This window comes from Eptatretus burgeri, chromosome 11 (assembly GCF_056783735.1).
Source record: "Eptatretus burgeri isolate ZD-2024b chromosome 11, Ebu_testis_v1, whole genome shotgun sequence".
NCBI lineage: Eukaryota > Metazoa > Chordata > Myxini > Myxiniformes > Myxinidae > Eptatretus > Eptatretus burgeri.
The window spans coordinates 74,987,868-75,005,718 of NC_140971.1; the positions used below are offsets into that span (position 1 = coordinate 74,987,868).

The 17,851-nt window shown below is 49.7% G+C and overlaps 1 protein-coding gene across 1 annotated transcript in view; it reads right to left on the reverse strand.

Moving 5' to 3' along the window:
- LOC147017402 (membrane-bound glycerophospholipid O-acyltransferase 2-like) overlaps positions 1 to 17,851 on the reverse strand; it is a 111,451-nt gene that overhangs the window by 41,824 nt on the left and 51,776 nt on the right. Inside the window, exon 4 of the mRNA XM_085847028.1 lies at positions 6,934 to 7,026. Within this exon, the coding sequence (XP_085703154.1) occupies positions 6,934 to 7,026 (93 nt within the window). The remainder of the gene's footprint in view (positions 1 to 6,933; positions 7,027 to 17,851) is intronic.

The following is a 17,851-nucleotide window of genomic DNA, read 5'->3' on the forward strand; positions in this document are numbered from 1 at the left end:
ACTCTCTTTTTCACTTCTCTCCCACACTGTAACTTTGGACAGTTGATCCCAAGTATTTAAACCCATCCACCTTCCCCACCTCAACTCCTTGCAACCGCACCATACCACCACCCTCCCTCTCATTTACACACATGTACTCCATCTTACTCCCACTGACTATCGTTCCCCTTCTCTCCAGTGTGTACCTCCACCTCTCAAGGCCCGCCTCAGCCTGCTCCCTACTCTCCCTACAGATCATGATGTCATCCGCGAACATCATAGTCCATGGAGATTCCAGTCTGATCTCGTCCGTCAACCTGTCCATCACCATTACAAACAGGAAAGGGCTCAGAGTCGATCGTTGGTGCAATCCCACTTTTACCTTAAACCGGTCCGTCATTCCTACCGCACACCTCACCGCTGTCACACTGTCCTCATACATATCCTGCACGATCCTCACATACTTCTTCACCACTCCCGACTTCCTCATACAATGCCACAACTCCTCTCTTGGCACCCTATCATAAGCTTTCTCTAAATCCACAAACACACAATGTAACTCCTTCTGGCCTTCCCTATACTTCTCCATCAACATTACCGAAGCAAACATCGCATCAGTGGTGCTCTTTCCTGGCATAAACCCATATTGCTGCTCACAAATCGTCACCTCTCTTCTCAACCCTTCCACAACTCTTTCCCACAACTTCATGGTGTGGCTTAACAACTTTATTCCTCTGTAATTTCCACAGCTCTGCACATTACCCTTGTTCTTGAAAATCGGAACCAGTACACTTAATCTCCACTCCTCCGGCATCCTCTCACTTTCCAAGATTTTATTAAACAATCTGGTTAATAACCCCACTGCCATCTGCATATATATATATATATATATATATATATATATATATATATATATATATATATATATATATATATATATATATATATATATATATTCCTTTCCGTTGGGACCATACTGTGTGCAGAGCATTGGTGCTGCTTCAACAGTCTCCTTGGCTATTGGGCACAATCCTGGACCGGTCACCACTCCGCTACAGGATACCAGCAAGCTGGTACTCATTTTGCCGACTTTGGAAGGATGCCAAGCAGAGTCAACCCCACCTCGTATTAATTCAACAGCCGAGTGGGATTTGAACTCAAGATACCAGGATCCCAAGCCCACCACCCTAACCATTCAGCCAACACCAGACATATATATGTGTAAAACACACACACAATAAGACCAAAGGTAGGCACCCTGTCTAATTAGTGGATTCGGCCATTTCAGCCACACCCATTGCTAACAGGTGTATAAAATCAAGCACACAGCCATGCAATCTCCATAGATAAACCTTGGCAGTAGAATGGGCCATACTGAAGAGCTCATTGACTTTCAACGTGGCACCGTCAGAGACTTTACTTTAGGCTTTACGTCAGAGTCAGGCTTTAGAACAAAGAGGTCAACGATTGACAGTATCCTTGCTCTTCAGGTCCTCACCGAACGCAGATGAGAGTTTCAGCAGGGGCTGCTTGCAGCCTATGTTGATCTCTGTAAAGCGTTCAATTCAGTGAATCGGGATGCCCTCTGGAGGATTATTGGCCTTCGTGGGGTGCCACCAAAACTGATCGATCTGATGTCTGAACTGTACTCTGGAAATGAGAGTGCTGTGTGATGTGGTGGTACCATCTCTGACATATTTCCAGTTGTTACTGGAGTTCGTCACGGGTGTGTACTGGCCCCCACACTTTTCAGCACTTGTATGGACTGGATTCTAGGGAGGATGTCGGAGAGATCAAGCTGTGGTGCATCGTTTGGGAATGTCAAGATCTCTGACCTTGATTTTGCAGATGATGCAATCATCTTTGCGGATACTGTAGATATCCATTTGGGGGCCCTTAAGGTGCTGAATGAGGAGTCGGAGCCACTGGGATTATGGGTTTCCTGGGTCACAACTAAGATCCAGGCTTTCAATGACATCTTCGATGCTGCTGTCCTGTCTGTGCCTGTTTGTGTTGAGGATGTTGAGGTTGTGGAGAGATTCACTTACCTCGGCAGTGATATTCATGTCTCTGCTGGCTGTGAGTCAGAGGTCAACAGATGTCTGGGTCGAGCTTGGGGAGTCATGGATTCACTGGATAATGGGGTGTGGCGCTGCCGGTACCTGTGCAGGAGGACGAAAGTCCAAGTCTTTAGGTCCTTGGTGCTTCCAGTATTGCTCTGTGGATGTGAGACGTAGATTCTGACCAAGGATCTGAGACGGAGACTTAATTCCCTTTGGTACCAGGTCTCTTCGGGGAATCCTTGGCTATTGCTGGTTGGACTTTGTGTCCAACGAGCAGTTGCTGGGAGAGACTCAAATGAGATTTGTTACCTGCATAGTCTGTGAACATCAGCTGCGGCTGTATGGACACGTGGCTCATTTTCCTGACACTGATCCTGCTCATCAGATTCTCTCAGCGAGGGAGCCTCGTGAGTGGAGGAGGCCAATGGGCCAACCACGTGCCTCGTTGTTGCAACAGGTTGTTCAGCATCTCAAGGAGATTGGCATGGGCAAGGCATCTGCCTGGGGGATGGTCAGACGGAGGCCCCTGGAGTACCGGCGGATATTGGACGCAGCGATGCGCTGCTCTGCTCTGGCGCATGCTCCCATACCTGACCTGACCGTCAGAGGATGCCACCTTTCCAACAAGTCATCCAATTTCTGCCCTGCTGGAGCTGCCCCGGTCAACTGTAAGTGCTGTTATTGTGAAGTGGAAACGTCTCGGAGCATCAACAGCTCAGCCATGAAGAAGTAGGCCACACAAGCTCATGGAACGGGACCGTCGAGTGCTGAAGTGCGTAGCGCGGAAAAAGTCTGTCATCCGTTGCAACACTCACTACCGAGTTCCAAACTGACTCTGGAAACAATGTCAGCACAAGCACTGTTCATCAGGAGCTTCATGAAATGGGTTTCCATGGCCGAGTAGCCATACACAAGCCTAAGATGACCATGCGCAATGCCAAGCGTCGGCTGGAGTGGTGTAAGGCTCACCGCCATTGGACTGTGGAGCAGTGGAAACGTGTTCTCTGGAGTGATGAATTGCGCTTCATCATCTGGCAGTCCGACGGATGAATGTGGGTTTGGCAGATGCCAGGAGAACGCGACCTGCCCGAATGCATCGTGCCATCTGTAAAGTTTGGTCGAGGAGGAATAATGATCTGGGGCTGTTTTTCATGGTTCGGGCTAGGCCCATTAGTTCCAGTGATGGGAAATCTTAATGATACAGCATACAATAACATTCTAGGCGATTCTGTGCTTCCAACTTTGTGGCAACAGCTTGGGGAAGGTCCTTTCCTGTTTCAGCATGACAATGCCCCCGTGCACAAGGCGAGGTCCATACAGAAATGGTTTGGCGAGATCGTGTAGAAGGACTTGACTGGCCTGCACAGAGTCCTGACCTCAACCCCATCGAACACCTTTGGGATGAATTGCAACACCAACTGTGAGCCAGACATAAATCGCCCAACATCAGTGCCAGACCTCACTAATGCTCTTGTGGTTGAATGGAAGCAAATCCTTGCAGCAATGTTGCAACATCTTGTGGAAAGCCTTCCCAGAAGAGAGGAGGCTATTCTTGCAGCAAAGGGAGGACTAACTCCACATTAATGCCCATGATTTTGGAATGAGATATTGGACGAGCAGGTGTTCACATACTTTTGGCAATGTAGTGCAAGAAAAACATTTTCATGTTCTGGCAATTTGAAGGAACATTAAATCATGATATATGAATTAGAAAGCATGAAAAAAATGTGAAGCCCATCCACTTTATACTTGAACTAAACTTGATGAAAACGAGTTTAAAAAAAACAAATTTGACATTTAAAAAAAAATTGTTCTCTATATTCTCATTATAAAGGTTTGTTGAAGATTTGATGACAACATCTCAATTGTTAAAAATGTTATAGCCTGGACAGAAACACTAAAGTTCAATATAAACAAATAAACACGGAAGCGATAAAAAAGCGGGGCGTCTCATGCTTGACAGCTGTGGCGGGGCTAATAAGGGTTATTCATAGTCACTATGACTTTGCCTTTTCACATTTTGACCAAAGTTTTAATTATTTCTCCATACGAGCAGATATCCTTCGACGACGGGTATGGGGGACAGGATAGATCACAATACTCGGTTACGGTAGTTTCTTTGGATGTTTTGCGCCGCATTCAACAGCTCAGTTCATATTGGTGGCATGTCTGGGTGCCCATGGTAGCGTTTGAGACCAATCGCTCTCTAGATTGTTGGCCTTGACACATAGTGCCGGATGAGTAATGCGACCGATTTGACATATTCATCGTTTCTATATTACCTCCATCAACAGATTAACAACATGGAAGGATAAAAGTCATAAATGCTGAGTTGAACAAACGTCCTGAACTCATGGACTTAGTTAAGTAAAGCACGTCGTCAGGGACCTGGCTGTTGGTTTGCCGTCGAACGCTGCTGATTGTGACGTCATTGATTCCCTCTTTGAAAATTCTATCTATATTCGATTTTTTGAATCCACTATCACCTGCGTAAATACATGGAACACATAACGTAAAGATTTCGGAACAGAATATGTTTGGAGAAAAGTGTGTTGGAAGTTCCAGGCTTACACCCATTATATTATGATTCTCATAACAGGGGTTTCCTTATTTTTTGGAGTAGGAGGCTACCATTAAAAAGTAGCATGTTCCCAGCACTGCGAGCGAAGCGAGCGCAGCTCTATGGCTGGGGTACAGGGCCCTAGGCGGGCCCTGGAAGCCAGAGGATCCTAGATGGCTGGAGATGCATTCTAGCATGATTTCTGACATGAAATAGTTCTCATATTATCATGCTGTTGGGGTGGAAAACTCCACAAAAACAGGTGTTTTTTTTTTCTTTCATTCATTTTATGCATATTTTCCCTCTTCGATTTCATTTTACTTTGTTAAATATTGTTTATTATTATTTTATTGTGTTTTGTTTTGATCTAATAAACAGCTCAAACTAATAACTTTAGACTAGTTTATTGTTTGAAAATGAATGATAAACATGTATTTAACTTGACTCGTTTTCTGATAATTTCTTTATTCGATGTCAGCAAGCTTCAGTCAACCAATCAAACAGTCTAAGTGTGAATACTGAGTCACAGTCACAATCCCAATTTTGTTAAACTTCCACCTTACATTATCCGCCAATATCGTGTTGTTATACCGTCAAGAAAAGCTCGCAAGTCAATGGTACATGCATGTACCTGCGGTACCAGCATTCAGTTGGCCAGATCACAGCTGCTCATACTTGGCCTTCACTTCAGTGAATAAACGGTGATTTTCAGTGCAAATAACCACGAATAATAAGATGTACAAAAGCTGCTTTAAGCTTATAGGCTAATTACTTTATAAATTAAAAAGGCACAACGGGTGCCCGTGTATTTTGGAGCCGCATCACTTGACAAAAGCTCAAAATGGACGAGGTGAAACACGTGTTTCGCGAAACAACAACAACGTCGCACTCGCGACAGTGCAAGTTTAGACCCATTACTGATGGCCAGAAACTTACCTCCCATGTCTTTGAACTTCTTCGAAAATCCAAAGTCAAACAGGGATTTTCGTTTTGATGCCATCGTTTCGGCACCGAAACTGCGAGGCCTACAAAGTTTATTTTCTTGAGGTCATTGCTTTATGGTATCAGGGTATCAGGCCAACAGTCCAAAACGAGGCTAAAGCAGAGAACTCTCCATTGCAGGAGGCGTGTTTTAGCTGCTTGTTATTTTTAGTTCAGTGTTGTGCTCGACCTGGCGAGAGTACTAACAGTAAAAGTAAGCCCGCTTTTATCGAAATACTCATGTGTTTTCGTCTCGGATTTCAAAATAGGGGGTGTAGAGATTTCGTGGTGACAAAAAAATAATAATAATAAAAAAATAGAAAAATCGGCGCTGAAGTAGGCGGTGACTTTTGACATTTTTTCTCTGAGTAGACGGCTGCGGGTTGCCGGTAACCGGCTTCTAAGGAAACCCCTGCATAATAATGGTTTGTTGAAGATTTTATGACAAAAACTCAATTGTTAAAAATGTTATGGCCTGGACACACACACACACACACACACACACACACACACACACACACACCCACACACACACACACACACACACACACACACACACACACACACACACACACACACACACACACACACACACACAAAAACCCAGTCTCCCAATGGGCGGACGTGGTTCGATGCCAGAATATGATTTGAAATTACACCCACCTTGAAATGGTCGGTGAGACTTAAGCAGATGTTTGAATCTCTGTTAAGCCATCTGCCATTGGAATGGGATGTTGAAAAACGTCTCCGATTCCCATTTAACGCACCACCCGACCACATGAAGCATGGGACATTACTCCTGAAAATTCAATGCCCACGAAGTTACCTTCTCTTCTGGTTGGCTCAATCCCAATTTATACTGAAGGCTCTTTGAAACCTACTCCAGAACACACTTAAAATCAAAGCGCGCAGTCACAATTCAGATGCCAATTATATTTCTAACCTTATCATCAAACTATCGATTCCAGCAATGATTCAAAAAAGCCTTCCGACGCAACTGCAGAAAAGGTAACGGGGAGTCAAAATAATCTTTCACCTCCCACCCCCCCCCCAATCATAAAGGAATGGCCCTCAAGTCTTGCACCAGATATTGGTCCTTTTTCATGTAGTTTCCAACCAGTGTTACACAGTTTTATCAGCACTGGGTGAGTTTCCTGATGCCATTGGAATAAAAGTCAAAATGTACAGCAGAAATAGAAGTCGTCTTTCTGTCCATCCCAATCATCCGACAAAAAAAATGACTGCCAGATACAACACCTTAACAACTTAAAAAGGGAGGGACAGATTTCTACCAGTGGAAAATCAAGTACATGTATGCGATAGGGGAGTGAAAGCAGAGTTGACACGTACCCAGTGAAGTCAGTGGAGTAAACTCCATAATCTGAGATGTACACCCACATCTGGCACAGAGAAAGGTACCCAATTGCCACGACAAAACTGTATCTACGAAAGGATAAAAGACACAGGAAAAGTACAAGGTTGTTTTAGTGTCTATTCATACATTTCCACAATCAAGGAAATATTCTGATCATCGCAAGTCTTGGTCAAGCATTTTCCTGGGATCAAATCGGCTTTGTCCAACAAGGCACAAGCAAGGACTGTGGAGAATGAACCATGAAAGATGTTCACATAAAACTGGTTGTAGCAGAATATCCATATTTAAAAAAAAAACTGAAGGCACCACTTAACTAACAATACAGATGCACAGCTACCAAGACTCGTGTGCTGTGTTTCAACCACGGAGTGGTCTTCATCCAGGAGCTTACTTTTCAATCAAGAGTATAAAACTTTTACTCCTTGTAAGATTACCTCTGGTTCAGTTGTGTAGCATAAATGTGTTAATAGCACAACTAACCATAACTAGCAGCAAGGGCTAATCTATAACCTTTTCCTTAACGGGGAGCTTCGTCACTGCTGACAACAATGGAATCCATTCTATCTCAAAGAATGTAAGAGAATGGGAATTAAGCGAAATCCCATGCCCTTCTCTGAAACGCCTTCCTTGGTTTCAGATAAAATATTGACAAAGTATTCACACAATGTTTTTATGCCGAAGGCATTGTGTTTTCAGGTTATCTAGCTGTCTGTCTGTCCTTACTTCCATCTGTATGTGATCAATTATTGTTACCGCGATAACTTGTGAACTACTACAGGGATTTATTTTAACAATCTTGGTACAAAGGTATATTATGATGCAAAGATGAACGGATTACATTTTGGGGTGAATCAAAGATCAAAGGCAGATCAAAGGTGGTTTTAGTGTCTGACAGTTACCTTTAGCTTAAAGTAGTCGATTTTCGTAACTACAATAACTTGTGAACCACTGAAGGAAATCTTTAACTAAACTTGGCAAAACTATGGACTGTAATACAAACAAAAAGCCATTAAATTTTGGGTTCAAAATGTCAAAGGCTTTAGGTCAAGTGTCCTTTGAAAATCAGTTACAACAATAATTTATGAACCACTCAAGAGATTTCAACCATACTTAACAAACGTATGGACTGCAATACAAAGATGAACCGATTAATTTCAGATTGAAAAGTTCAAAGGTCAAGTACCCTTAAAACAACGTGTTGCAGACCATAATTCAAGGAAGAAGCATCTAATGTTCGTTCTCACTCTTCACGTGAACTTTAGTTGAAATTAAACGCAACAATGGGTTGGCATCTAACGTGGGCACAGGTATATCCACTGATACCTTCGCATCAAATTCTACTTTCTAGATACCCTCGCTGAAGGAGAGGGTATTGCATTTGGGTCTGTTTGTTTGTTTGTTCGTCTATCTGTGTTTGTCCTCACACAACTTTCGTATTTTTCTCCTCAACCGCTTGTTGGATTGAGAAGAAATTTTCACCTTTGGTGCAACTACTCATGCAGAATGTTATAATGATACTTATGACGTCAAAGGTCACGTGGTGTGGCAGTCATGTTGGAAAAACGGAAAAACTTTGGACCTCTGCATCTCTGAAACCGCACCAAGGAAATAATTGAAACTTGGCACGTAGCAGCAGTTTTGGTCACCACAATTCTGGAATGACATAGATGTCATAGAGAGGGGTTCAGCGCAGGGCTACGAGATCGATTCCGGGCCTAGACTCACCTATGTGGAACGGCTGAAGGAGACAGGGCTTTATACACTGGAAAGGAGGCGGTAACGAGGAGATATGATGGAGATGTTTAACATAATGAAAGGTATAGATAAAATAAGTGAAGATTAATTATTCAACAGAGTAGACAGTGATAGGACCAGGGGCCATAGCCTGAGAGTAAAGAAGAGGATAGTTAAGACAGTATTAAGGCAGGGGACTTTAACTCAGAGAGTAGTTAATGCATGGAATGACCTCCCTGGGAAGATAATGGCAGCAGAAAAAGTGGACAAGTTTAAATTAGAATGAGATAGGTACCTGGAAGTTATGGGGATAGAGGGGTATAGGGATGTTGACAGGACTTTGATGTGTGATTCTGGTAATTTTAGGTAGTTTGATGGGTGATTGTGTGCATGTGTACAGAGTGCGGTTGGTGGGGGTCTCGTCAAGGGGTGTTGTGTGGCTGATCTTGTGTGTTTTTAACCAAGCTCATGCCTCCTCCCCTGAGGGGAAGAAGAGAAAGAAAAAGATATATACAAAAACTACAAAAACTTAAAAATATGTGTATATATATATAATTAATGAATGAAAATTTTTTGCATCATCTTCTTTGTATCTTGTGTTGATAAATTAGTATGGTGTTCACGCAGGCATGATGGGCTGAATGGCATCCACCTGTGTTAAATTTCCTTGTATTTCCTTGTAATAGCAAGTACTCATGGGGAATGCATGATTTTTATGACATCATAGGTACCTTCGTTATGACGTCATAATTGCATATGTAGAACGCTACATCCGATCAGTATGAAAATTTTGGAGGGTCATCCAGAGATGAAATGGTCCACAAAATATTTTGACAACGTCATCGGTCATGTGATTCAGTAGCAATATTGTTTTTTTGTTTTTAAACCTTCAAAAATCTTCTCTGAAATGGCTGAACTGGTCATCACTGCCAGCAATTATAAAGTGACAGTTCTAATTATATTATCTCTTCTTAATTACATGACACACCAGTGCACAAACGCCACACAAAATACATCACACACAACTACACAAAATATATCACACAAAACAAGTCCTGGCAAGGGTCTGCAATCTCCGATTGCTCTTTTAATTTTATTAATTGCAATTGACTTTCCCACATTTTCTGATTGGATTTATAGTTTGCATGATTTTTTTGGTGGCACGTGGTAAGGGTGGTAAGCAACGTTCCCTTTGTCACTGCACGATCAGGTGCCAGCTTCATTGACCACTTAAAACTCCAAATCCAACTTTTATTTTTATGGGAATGAGGCTCATGGAAGAACGAGGTAGATCTGACAGTGGGACAAACATCAAGAGACTGAGCGAACAAGATAAGAGGAAAAGGAGGAATGGATGGAGGAGGAGGAGATTGGGACCATACTCTGTGCAGAGCATTGGTGCTGCCAAAGCAGTCTCCTTGGCTATTGGGCACAATCCTGGACAGGTCACCACTCCGACACAGTATACCAGCATGCTAGCACTCATTTTGCCGACCTCGGAAGGATGACAGGTCGAGTTAACCCCACCTGGTATTAATTCAACAGCTGAGGGGGATTTGAACTCAGGACCCTATGATCCAAAGCCCACCACCCTAACCATTAAACCAACACCAGGCGTAGATATAGAGACACTGAAACTATCAAGTAACAAGATTGGGTTAGAATTGGGAATGACAACAGATAGTAGTGTCTGATTGTTCTGTCTCACTTTTCCCTCCAGGGATTCAATCAATCACTAATAGGTGATTTAATAGATGGGAGAAGTGAAAAATAAAAGATACATTTCAGGTGTGCAGCCAGTCTGGAGAGAGAGAGGGCGGGACGGGGGGGGGGGGAGCTAAGAGGGGGCAGGACGGGGAAGCTGAGAGGGGGACAAGGGGAAAGTTGAGAGGGGCAGGGCGAGGAGGAAGCCGAAAGGGGGCGGGGCGAGGGGGAAGCCGAAAGGGGGCAGGGCGAGGGGGAAGCCGAAAGGGGGTGGGGCGAGGGGGAAGCCGAAAGGGGGCGGGGCGAGGGGGAAGCCGAAAGGGGCGGGGCGAGTGGGAAGCCGAAAGGGGCGGGGCGAGTGGGAAGCCGAAAGGGGCGGGGCGAGGGGGAAGCCGAAAGGGGGCGGGGCGAGGGGGAAGCCGAAAGGGGCGGGGCGAGGGGGAAGCCGAAAGGGGCGGGGCGAGGGGGAAGCCGAAAGGGGCGGGGCGAGGGAAGCCGAAAGGGGACGGGGCGAGGGGGAAGCCGAAAGGGGATGGGGCGAGGCGGAAGCCGAAAGGGGACGGGGCGAGGCGGAAGCCGAAAGGGGACGGGGCGAGGCGGAAGCCGAAAGGGGACGGGGCGAGGCGGAAGCCGAAAGGGGACGGGGCGAGGCGGAAGCCGAAAGGGGACGGGGCGAGGCGGAAGCCGAAAGGGGACGGGGCGAGGCGGAAGCCAAAAGGAGACGGGGCGAGGGGGAAGCCGAGAGGGAACGGGGGAGGGGGAAGCCGAGAGGCGACGGGACGAGGGGGAAGCTGACAGGGGACGGGGTGAGGGACAAGCTGAGAGAACACGGGGCGAGGGAGAAGCTGAGAGGGGACGGGGCGAGGGGGAAGCTGAGAGAGACGGGCAAGGGGGAAGTTGACAGGGGACGGGGCGAGGTGGAAGCTGAGAGAGTCGGGGCGAGGGGGAAGCTGACAGGGGATGGGGCAGGGGGAAGCTGACAGGGGACGGGGTGGGGGAAGCTGACAGGGGACGGGGCGAGGGGGAAGGTGACAGGGGACGGGGCGAGGGGGAAGCCGAAAGGGGACGGGGCGAGGGGGAAGCCGAAAGGGGACGGGCGAGGGGGAAGCCGAAAGGGGACAGGGCGAGGGGGAAGCCGAAGCGGACGGGGCGAGGGGGAAGCCGAAAGGGGACGGGGCGAGGGGGAAGCCAAAAGGAGATGGGGCGAGGGGGAAGCCGAGAGGGAACGGGCGAGGGGGAAGCCGAGAGGCGACGGGACGAGGGGGAAGCTGACAGGGGACGGGGTGAGGGAGAAGCTGAGAGAACACGGGGCGAGGGAGAAGCTGAGAGGGGACAGGGCGAGGGGGAAGCTGAGAGAGACGGGCAAGGGGGAAGTTGACAGGGGACGGGGCGAGGTGGAAGCTGAGAGAGTCGGGGCGAGGGGGAAGCTGACAGGGGACGGGGCAGGGGGAAGCTGACAGGGGACGGGGTGGGGGGAAGCTGACAGGGGACGGGGCGAGGGGGAAGGTGACGGGGGACGGGGCGAGGGGGAAGCTGAGAGAGTCGGGGCGAGGGGGAAGCTGACAGGGGATGGGGCAGGGGGAAGCTGACAGGGGACGGGGTGGGGGAAGCTGACAGGGGACGGGGCGAGGGGGAAGGTGACAGGGGACGGGGCGAGGGGAAGCCGAAAGGGGACGGGGCGAGGGGGAAGCCGAAAGGGGACGGGGCGAGGGGGAAGCCGAAAGGGGACGGGGCGAGGGGGAAGCCGAAAGCGGACGGGGCGAGGGAAGCCAAAAGGAGATGGGGCGAGGGGGAAGCCGAGAGGGAACGGGCGAGGGGGAAGCCGAGAGGCGACGGGACGAGAGGGAAGCTGACAGGGGACGGGGTGAGGGGGAAGCTGAGAGAGACGGGCAAGGGGGAAGTTGACAGGGGACGGGGCGAGGTGGAAGCTGAGAGAGTCGGGGCGAGGGGGAAGCTGACAGGGGACGGGGCAGGGGGAAGCTGACAGGGGACGGGGCGGGGGAAGCTGACAGGGGACGGGGCGAGGGGGGAAGGTGACGGGGGACGGGGCGAGGGGGAAGCCGAAAGGGGACGGGGCGAGGGGGAAGCCGAAAGGGGACGGGGCGAGGGGAAGCCGAAAGCGGACGGGGCGAGGGGGAAGCCGAAAGCGGACGGGGCGAGGGGGAAGCCGAAAGCGGACGGGGCGAGGGGGAAGCCGAAAGGGGACGGGGCGAGGGGAAGCCAAAATGAGATGGGCGAGGGGGAAGCCGAGAGGCGACGGGACGAGGGGAAGCCGAGAGGCGACAGGACGAGGGGGAAGCTGACAGGGGACGGGGTGAGGGAGAAGCTGAGAGAACACGGGGCGAGGGAGAAGCTGAGAGGGGACGGGGCGAGGGGGAAGCTGAGAGAGACGGGCAAGGGGGAAGTTGACAGGGGACGGGGCGAGGTGGAAGCTGAGAGAGTCGGGGCGAGGGGGAAGCTGACAGGGGACGGGGCAGGGGGGAAGCTGACAGGGGACGGGGCGAGGGGGAAGCTGACAGGGGACGGGGCGAGGGGGAAGGTGACGGGGATGGGGCGAGGGGGAAGCCGAGAGGGGACGGGGCGAGGGGGAAGCCGAGAGGGGACGGGGCGAGGGGGAAGCCGAAAGCGGAGGGGGCGAGGGGGAGGCCGAGAGGGGCCGGGGGGAGGGGGAAGCCGAGAGGGGCCGGGGCGAGGGGGAAGCCGAGAGTGGACGGGGCGAGGTGAAGCCAAGAGGGGACGGGGCGAGGGGGAAGCCGAGAGGAGATGGGGCGAGGGGGAAGCCGAGAGGGAACGGGCGAGGGGAAGCCGAGAGGCGACGGGACGAGGGGAAGCTGACAGGGGACGGGGTGAGGGAGAAGCTGAGAGAACACGGGGCGAGGGAGAAGCTGAGAGGGGACGGGGCGAGGGGGAAGCTGAGAGAGACGGGCAAGGTGGAAGTTGACAGGGGACGGGGCGAGGTGGAAGCTGAGAGAGTCGGGGCGAGGGGGAAGCTGACAGAGGACGGGGCAGGGGGAAGCTGACAGGGGACGGGGCGAGGGGAAGCTGAGAGGGGACGGGGCGAGGGGGAAATCTGAGATGGGGCGGGGCGAGGGGGAAATCTGAGATGGGACGGGGCGAGGGGAAGCTGAGAGGGGACGGGGCAAGGGGAAAGCGGACAGGGGATGGGGCGAGGAGGAAATCTGAGATGGGACGGGGCCAGGGGAAGCTGAGAGAACACGGGGCGAGGGAGAAGCTGAGAGGGGACGGGGCGAGGGGGAAGCTGACAGGGGACGGGGCGAGGTGGAAGCTGAAAGAGTTGGGGCGAGGGGGAAGCTGACAGGGGACGGGGCGAGGTGCAAGCTGACGGGACGGGGCGAGGGGGAAATCTGAGATGGGACGGGGCTAGGGGGAAGCTGAGAGGGGACGGGGCGAGGGGGAAGCTGACAGGGGATGGGGCTAGGGGGAAGCTGACAGGGGACGGGGTGAGGGGAAGCCGAAAGGGGACGGGGCGAGGGGGAAGCTGACAGGGGACGGGGCGAGGGGAAGCTGACAGGGGACGGGGCGAGGGGAAGCTGACAGGGGACGGGGCGAGGGGGAAGCTGACAGAGGACGGGCGAGGGGGAAGCTGACAGGGGACGGGGCGAGGGGGAAGCTGACAGGGGACGGGGCGAGGGGGAAGCTGACAGGGGACGGGGCGAGGGGGAAGCTGACAGGGGACGGGGCGAGGGGGAAGCTGACAGGGAACAGGGCGAGGGAGAAGCTGAGAGGGGACGGGGCGAGGGGGAAGCTGAGAGGGGACGGGCTGAGAGGGAAAGCTTTGCTGTCGTGGGGTGAGGAGGAAGCTTTGAAGGATAGGGTGAGGGGAGGGGTGCTGCGAGGGGAAGCATTGATGGGGTGGGTGCCTTGCTCGATTTGTTGTTTTTTAATTTACACTTCAGAATGTCCTAATAACTATGATATTTCAAACATACATTCCGGTCGGTATTCCTTTTTATCTCGCAGGCACTGCTTGTCGCATCATAAAGAGATCACATCTTTTTTTTGTTATAAAGCAACTTCCAGAAGAACGGAAAAAAAAAATGTACAAATAGTTTTGTCACTCTTTCGTCGAGACACTTTTGCCTTCTCGTTCGCATCATGGATTTGTGCCAGTCTCAGAAGTAGGGTGCAAAATTAGGTGGAACTTTGCAGATATCTTTAGCACCATTTCCTCGAGGTGACCAAGTGTCTCGGTTAGTTTCTGTGACATCCTCAGCCAAATTTGGATATCGACCTCGAAAATAAAGGCTTGTTTTTATGTCGGGTGGTGATTCATTGGGAACAAAGTTCAATGTTCTGAGGGAAACAATGATGTATTAACAAATGTTCATGCAGCGATAAAATACTGCTCCTTTCCAGTTACCAGATGGTCATGAAGATCAGTCATGGCTAACATTTCAGGACATCATCAGTTTCATTAATGCTCGAGAACTGCAAGGACATGGAATCTCCAGTGCACACTTATTATGACTTCATCCAGACTCTGCTGCCATCAAGCAGATATTGAAGTGTCATGGACAGAAGCATTTTGAACATGATTTGGTATACTTATTTCGCAGTTTCACATCACGTCAAACCAATGGAACCTCACTGATGCATTCAATTTCATAACTCTCGTGCTTTTTGATACAAAACAAAGTCACAAAATTTACAGAACTTAAATTTTGTATTTCTATACTCAGATTAGATTCCCACATATAAGCCTGGTGTTGGCGTCGTGGTTAGGGTAGCGGCTTGGGATCTGAGGGTCCTGAGTTCAAGCCCCGTTGGGCCGCTGAATTAATACACCAGGAGGTTGACTCAGCCTGTCATCCTTCCGAGATCGGCAGAATGAGTACGAGGGGGAGAGAGGGAGAGAGGGAGAGAGGGAGAGAGGGAGAGAGGGAGATATTCCCACATGACAAAACATTGGATCATTTCATGCGCAGCACTTTGAATAATAAATGAAATGTTTTCAGTGGCTACAAAATACAAAGCAATGAATCCACACACCACGGCAGATTAGCCGAGAGGTACGCACGCACGCTCCAAGCTGTCTAGCCTGGGTTTGAATCTCAACCCAGCTATAAACTGTCATCCCGGTGTTTCACAGGCAGGTTGATTCATCAATGTGTATGCTGCCTCTCGGATGGACGTTAAACTCCCTCCCACCCCTCTCTCTTTCTCTCCTTCCCCCTTCACTTTGTATTCCCACGAGCGCAGCAACAGGTGGTATTGTTACGGATTTGGAAACCTTGTGCACACAAGCAGCCAGAATCCCCGTAGTTCAGTTATTTCAATAAGTATGTGTTTATAGTTAGAATCCATCCCCTTTGTCTAATGGGAATGACGTGTGCGCTACGAGTTATTTTATAGTCAGGTTTATTGCATCCTCATCTACAACTACAACTACAACTACAACTATGACTACGATGCCGACGCCGACGCCACTGTCCCGCACTCGACCTGGTCGCCATTACGCACGTGTTCGGGACCATGGACGTGAGCAGAGGTTTCGTCACCTCAGGGCTGGCTCCGCCTTAGCCAGATGGAGTGTTCGGCCCGACCAATGAAGGGCTGCCACAAGTCGCCTGACAACCGACCGTCCAATCAGGAGGCGAGTGGCGAGGAGCAGAGACCCTTCCCACCTCAGAAGAGTAGAGTGGTTGTCTGGACCAGGGTTCGGCAGAGAAGTGATTGTGGCAATTAGCTTGGTCTGCAGTCGTGGTTCGAGCGGTCTGCGGTCCTTTGCGGTGGCTCCTCGTGGTGGTGGTGGTGGTGGTGGTGGTGGTGACCGAGCAGCCAGGTTGTGGGCCCGTGGACTCTGGGTCGTGGGTTCGAGTCCCACCGTGGTGGTTTGCGTTGGAGCGTTCCCATCACGGACTCCGAGCTCCACAAGTGCGGATCCGGTGAAACCGCACGAGGCAGTGAGGTATCCGAATAGGACCCTGCCCTCAGCTTGCCTTTTCTCCGAGCTGAAAGGCCAAAATAAAGACCCGAAAGGGTCGTGTGTGTGTGTGTGTGTGTGTGTGTGTGTGTGTGTGTGTGTGTGTGTGTGTGTGTGTGTGAGTGTGTGTGTGTGTGTGTGTGTGTGTGTGTGTGTGTGTGTGTGTGTGTGTGTGTGTGTGTGTGTGTGTGTGTGTGTGTGTGTGTGTGTGTGTGTGTGTGTGGGGCCATTCTGATAAGTAGAATTGTTAAGTACCTTGTACATTGTGAATTACATTTCTTATTCGTGATAACTCTGCTCTGTCTCCCTCCCGATTAATGTAAAATAAAACCCTTGTTATATGTTCCAGTTCATTGTTCGTGCTTTCCTTCATTGACCTAGCATGGTGCGTATTGAGAAATAGTAAAGCCGTTCATGCCGTAAATTGTTCATTTGGTCAGGCGCGGCTTTGGTAACTTCCGCTCGGTTACGCCGGATCCGAGTCGGTGATAGCGACTTGATTCGGACAAAGTCGGCCGAGGGTGTGATTTCCCCGGTTGTTGGACGGCGTGAGTACTTATGGAAATTGCAATTAGACAAGTGGACCCCACCTTACGCCGTCAAAATATTGGCGACCACGGTCCTCGAAGTGACCCGTGACCTTTCGGAGTTGTCCGAGAATCACAACCTAAATTCTGGGTGTTCGGTGGGAGACGACTCCACTGCTCCACCTAGTGGTCGTTTCTCGCCACCGAACCCCGGCCCACAAGAGTATTTGCTAGTTGATACGAAGACCCTTTAAGACCTCGAAGACCTAAAGAGCCTTGAAGAACCCTTAAGACCCCCTTTTTACCTTAAAGACCCTTTCGACACTTTAGACGCGTTTCAATCCCTTCACCCTTTAAGGCCCGGTCATACCTTGACGTTTTAGCCAACGTATGCCGATTTTTGAATTTTTTTTCTAAAACGCTGGCACACGTTGAATATGTTATGGGTAAGTTTTGATAACATTGAGAGCACGCTGAAAAACACTGCCATACGTCGTTGTACGTTGGCTTTAAACGTTGTACTTTTTGGTTGTTCTCAAATTTTTTCATGCTTGAAATTTCACGACGTATGACTCACACGTTCCGCTACGCTGGCCACAAGTTGTATGCACGGTCTGCGATCGTTGACAGACGTCAACACATGCTACTTGTAAGTTAATCATAAGTTGAGACACGCCGAGGTAATGTTTAGCGTACCCGAAACTTATTTCTAACCTATGATTAACGTGTTGTTGGCACGTTACGCGATCGTTGCCACACATCGACAGACGTTACTTTTAAGTTACTCATAGGCTGAAAGACGTCGGTATAATGGATCGTCCTTGCGTCAGCGTCCACGGCCACGGCCAGGACACTTATTTGCAGCATTCTTCGAACTTTTCTTCGGCATGACGAGGATGTTCACACTTCGATGTCTAGCTTGGCTATGATTCCAATTGTCCATCGGCAGCGTCTATTTAAAATAGTCAAGTTTGAGCGTTTTAA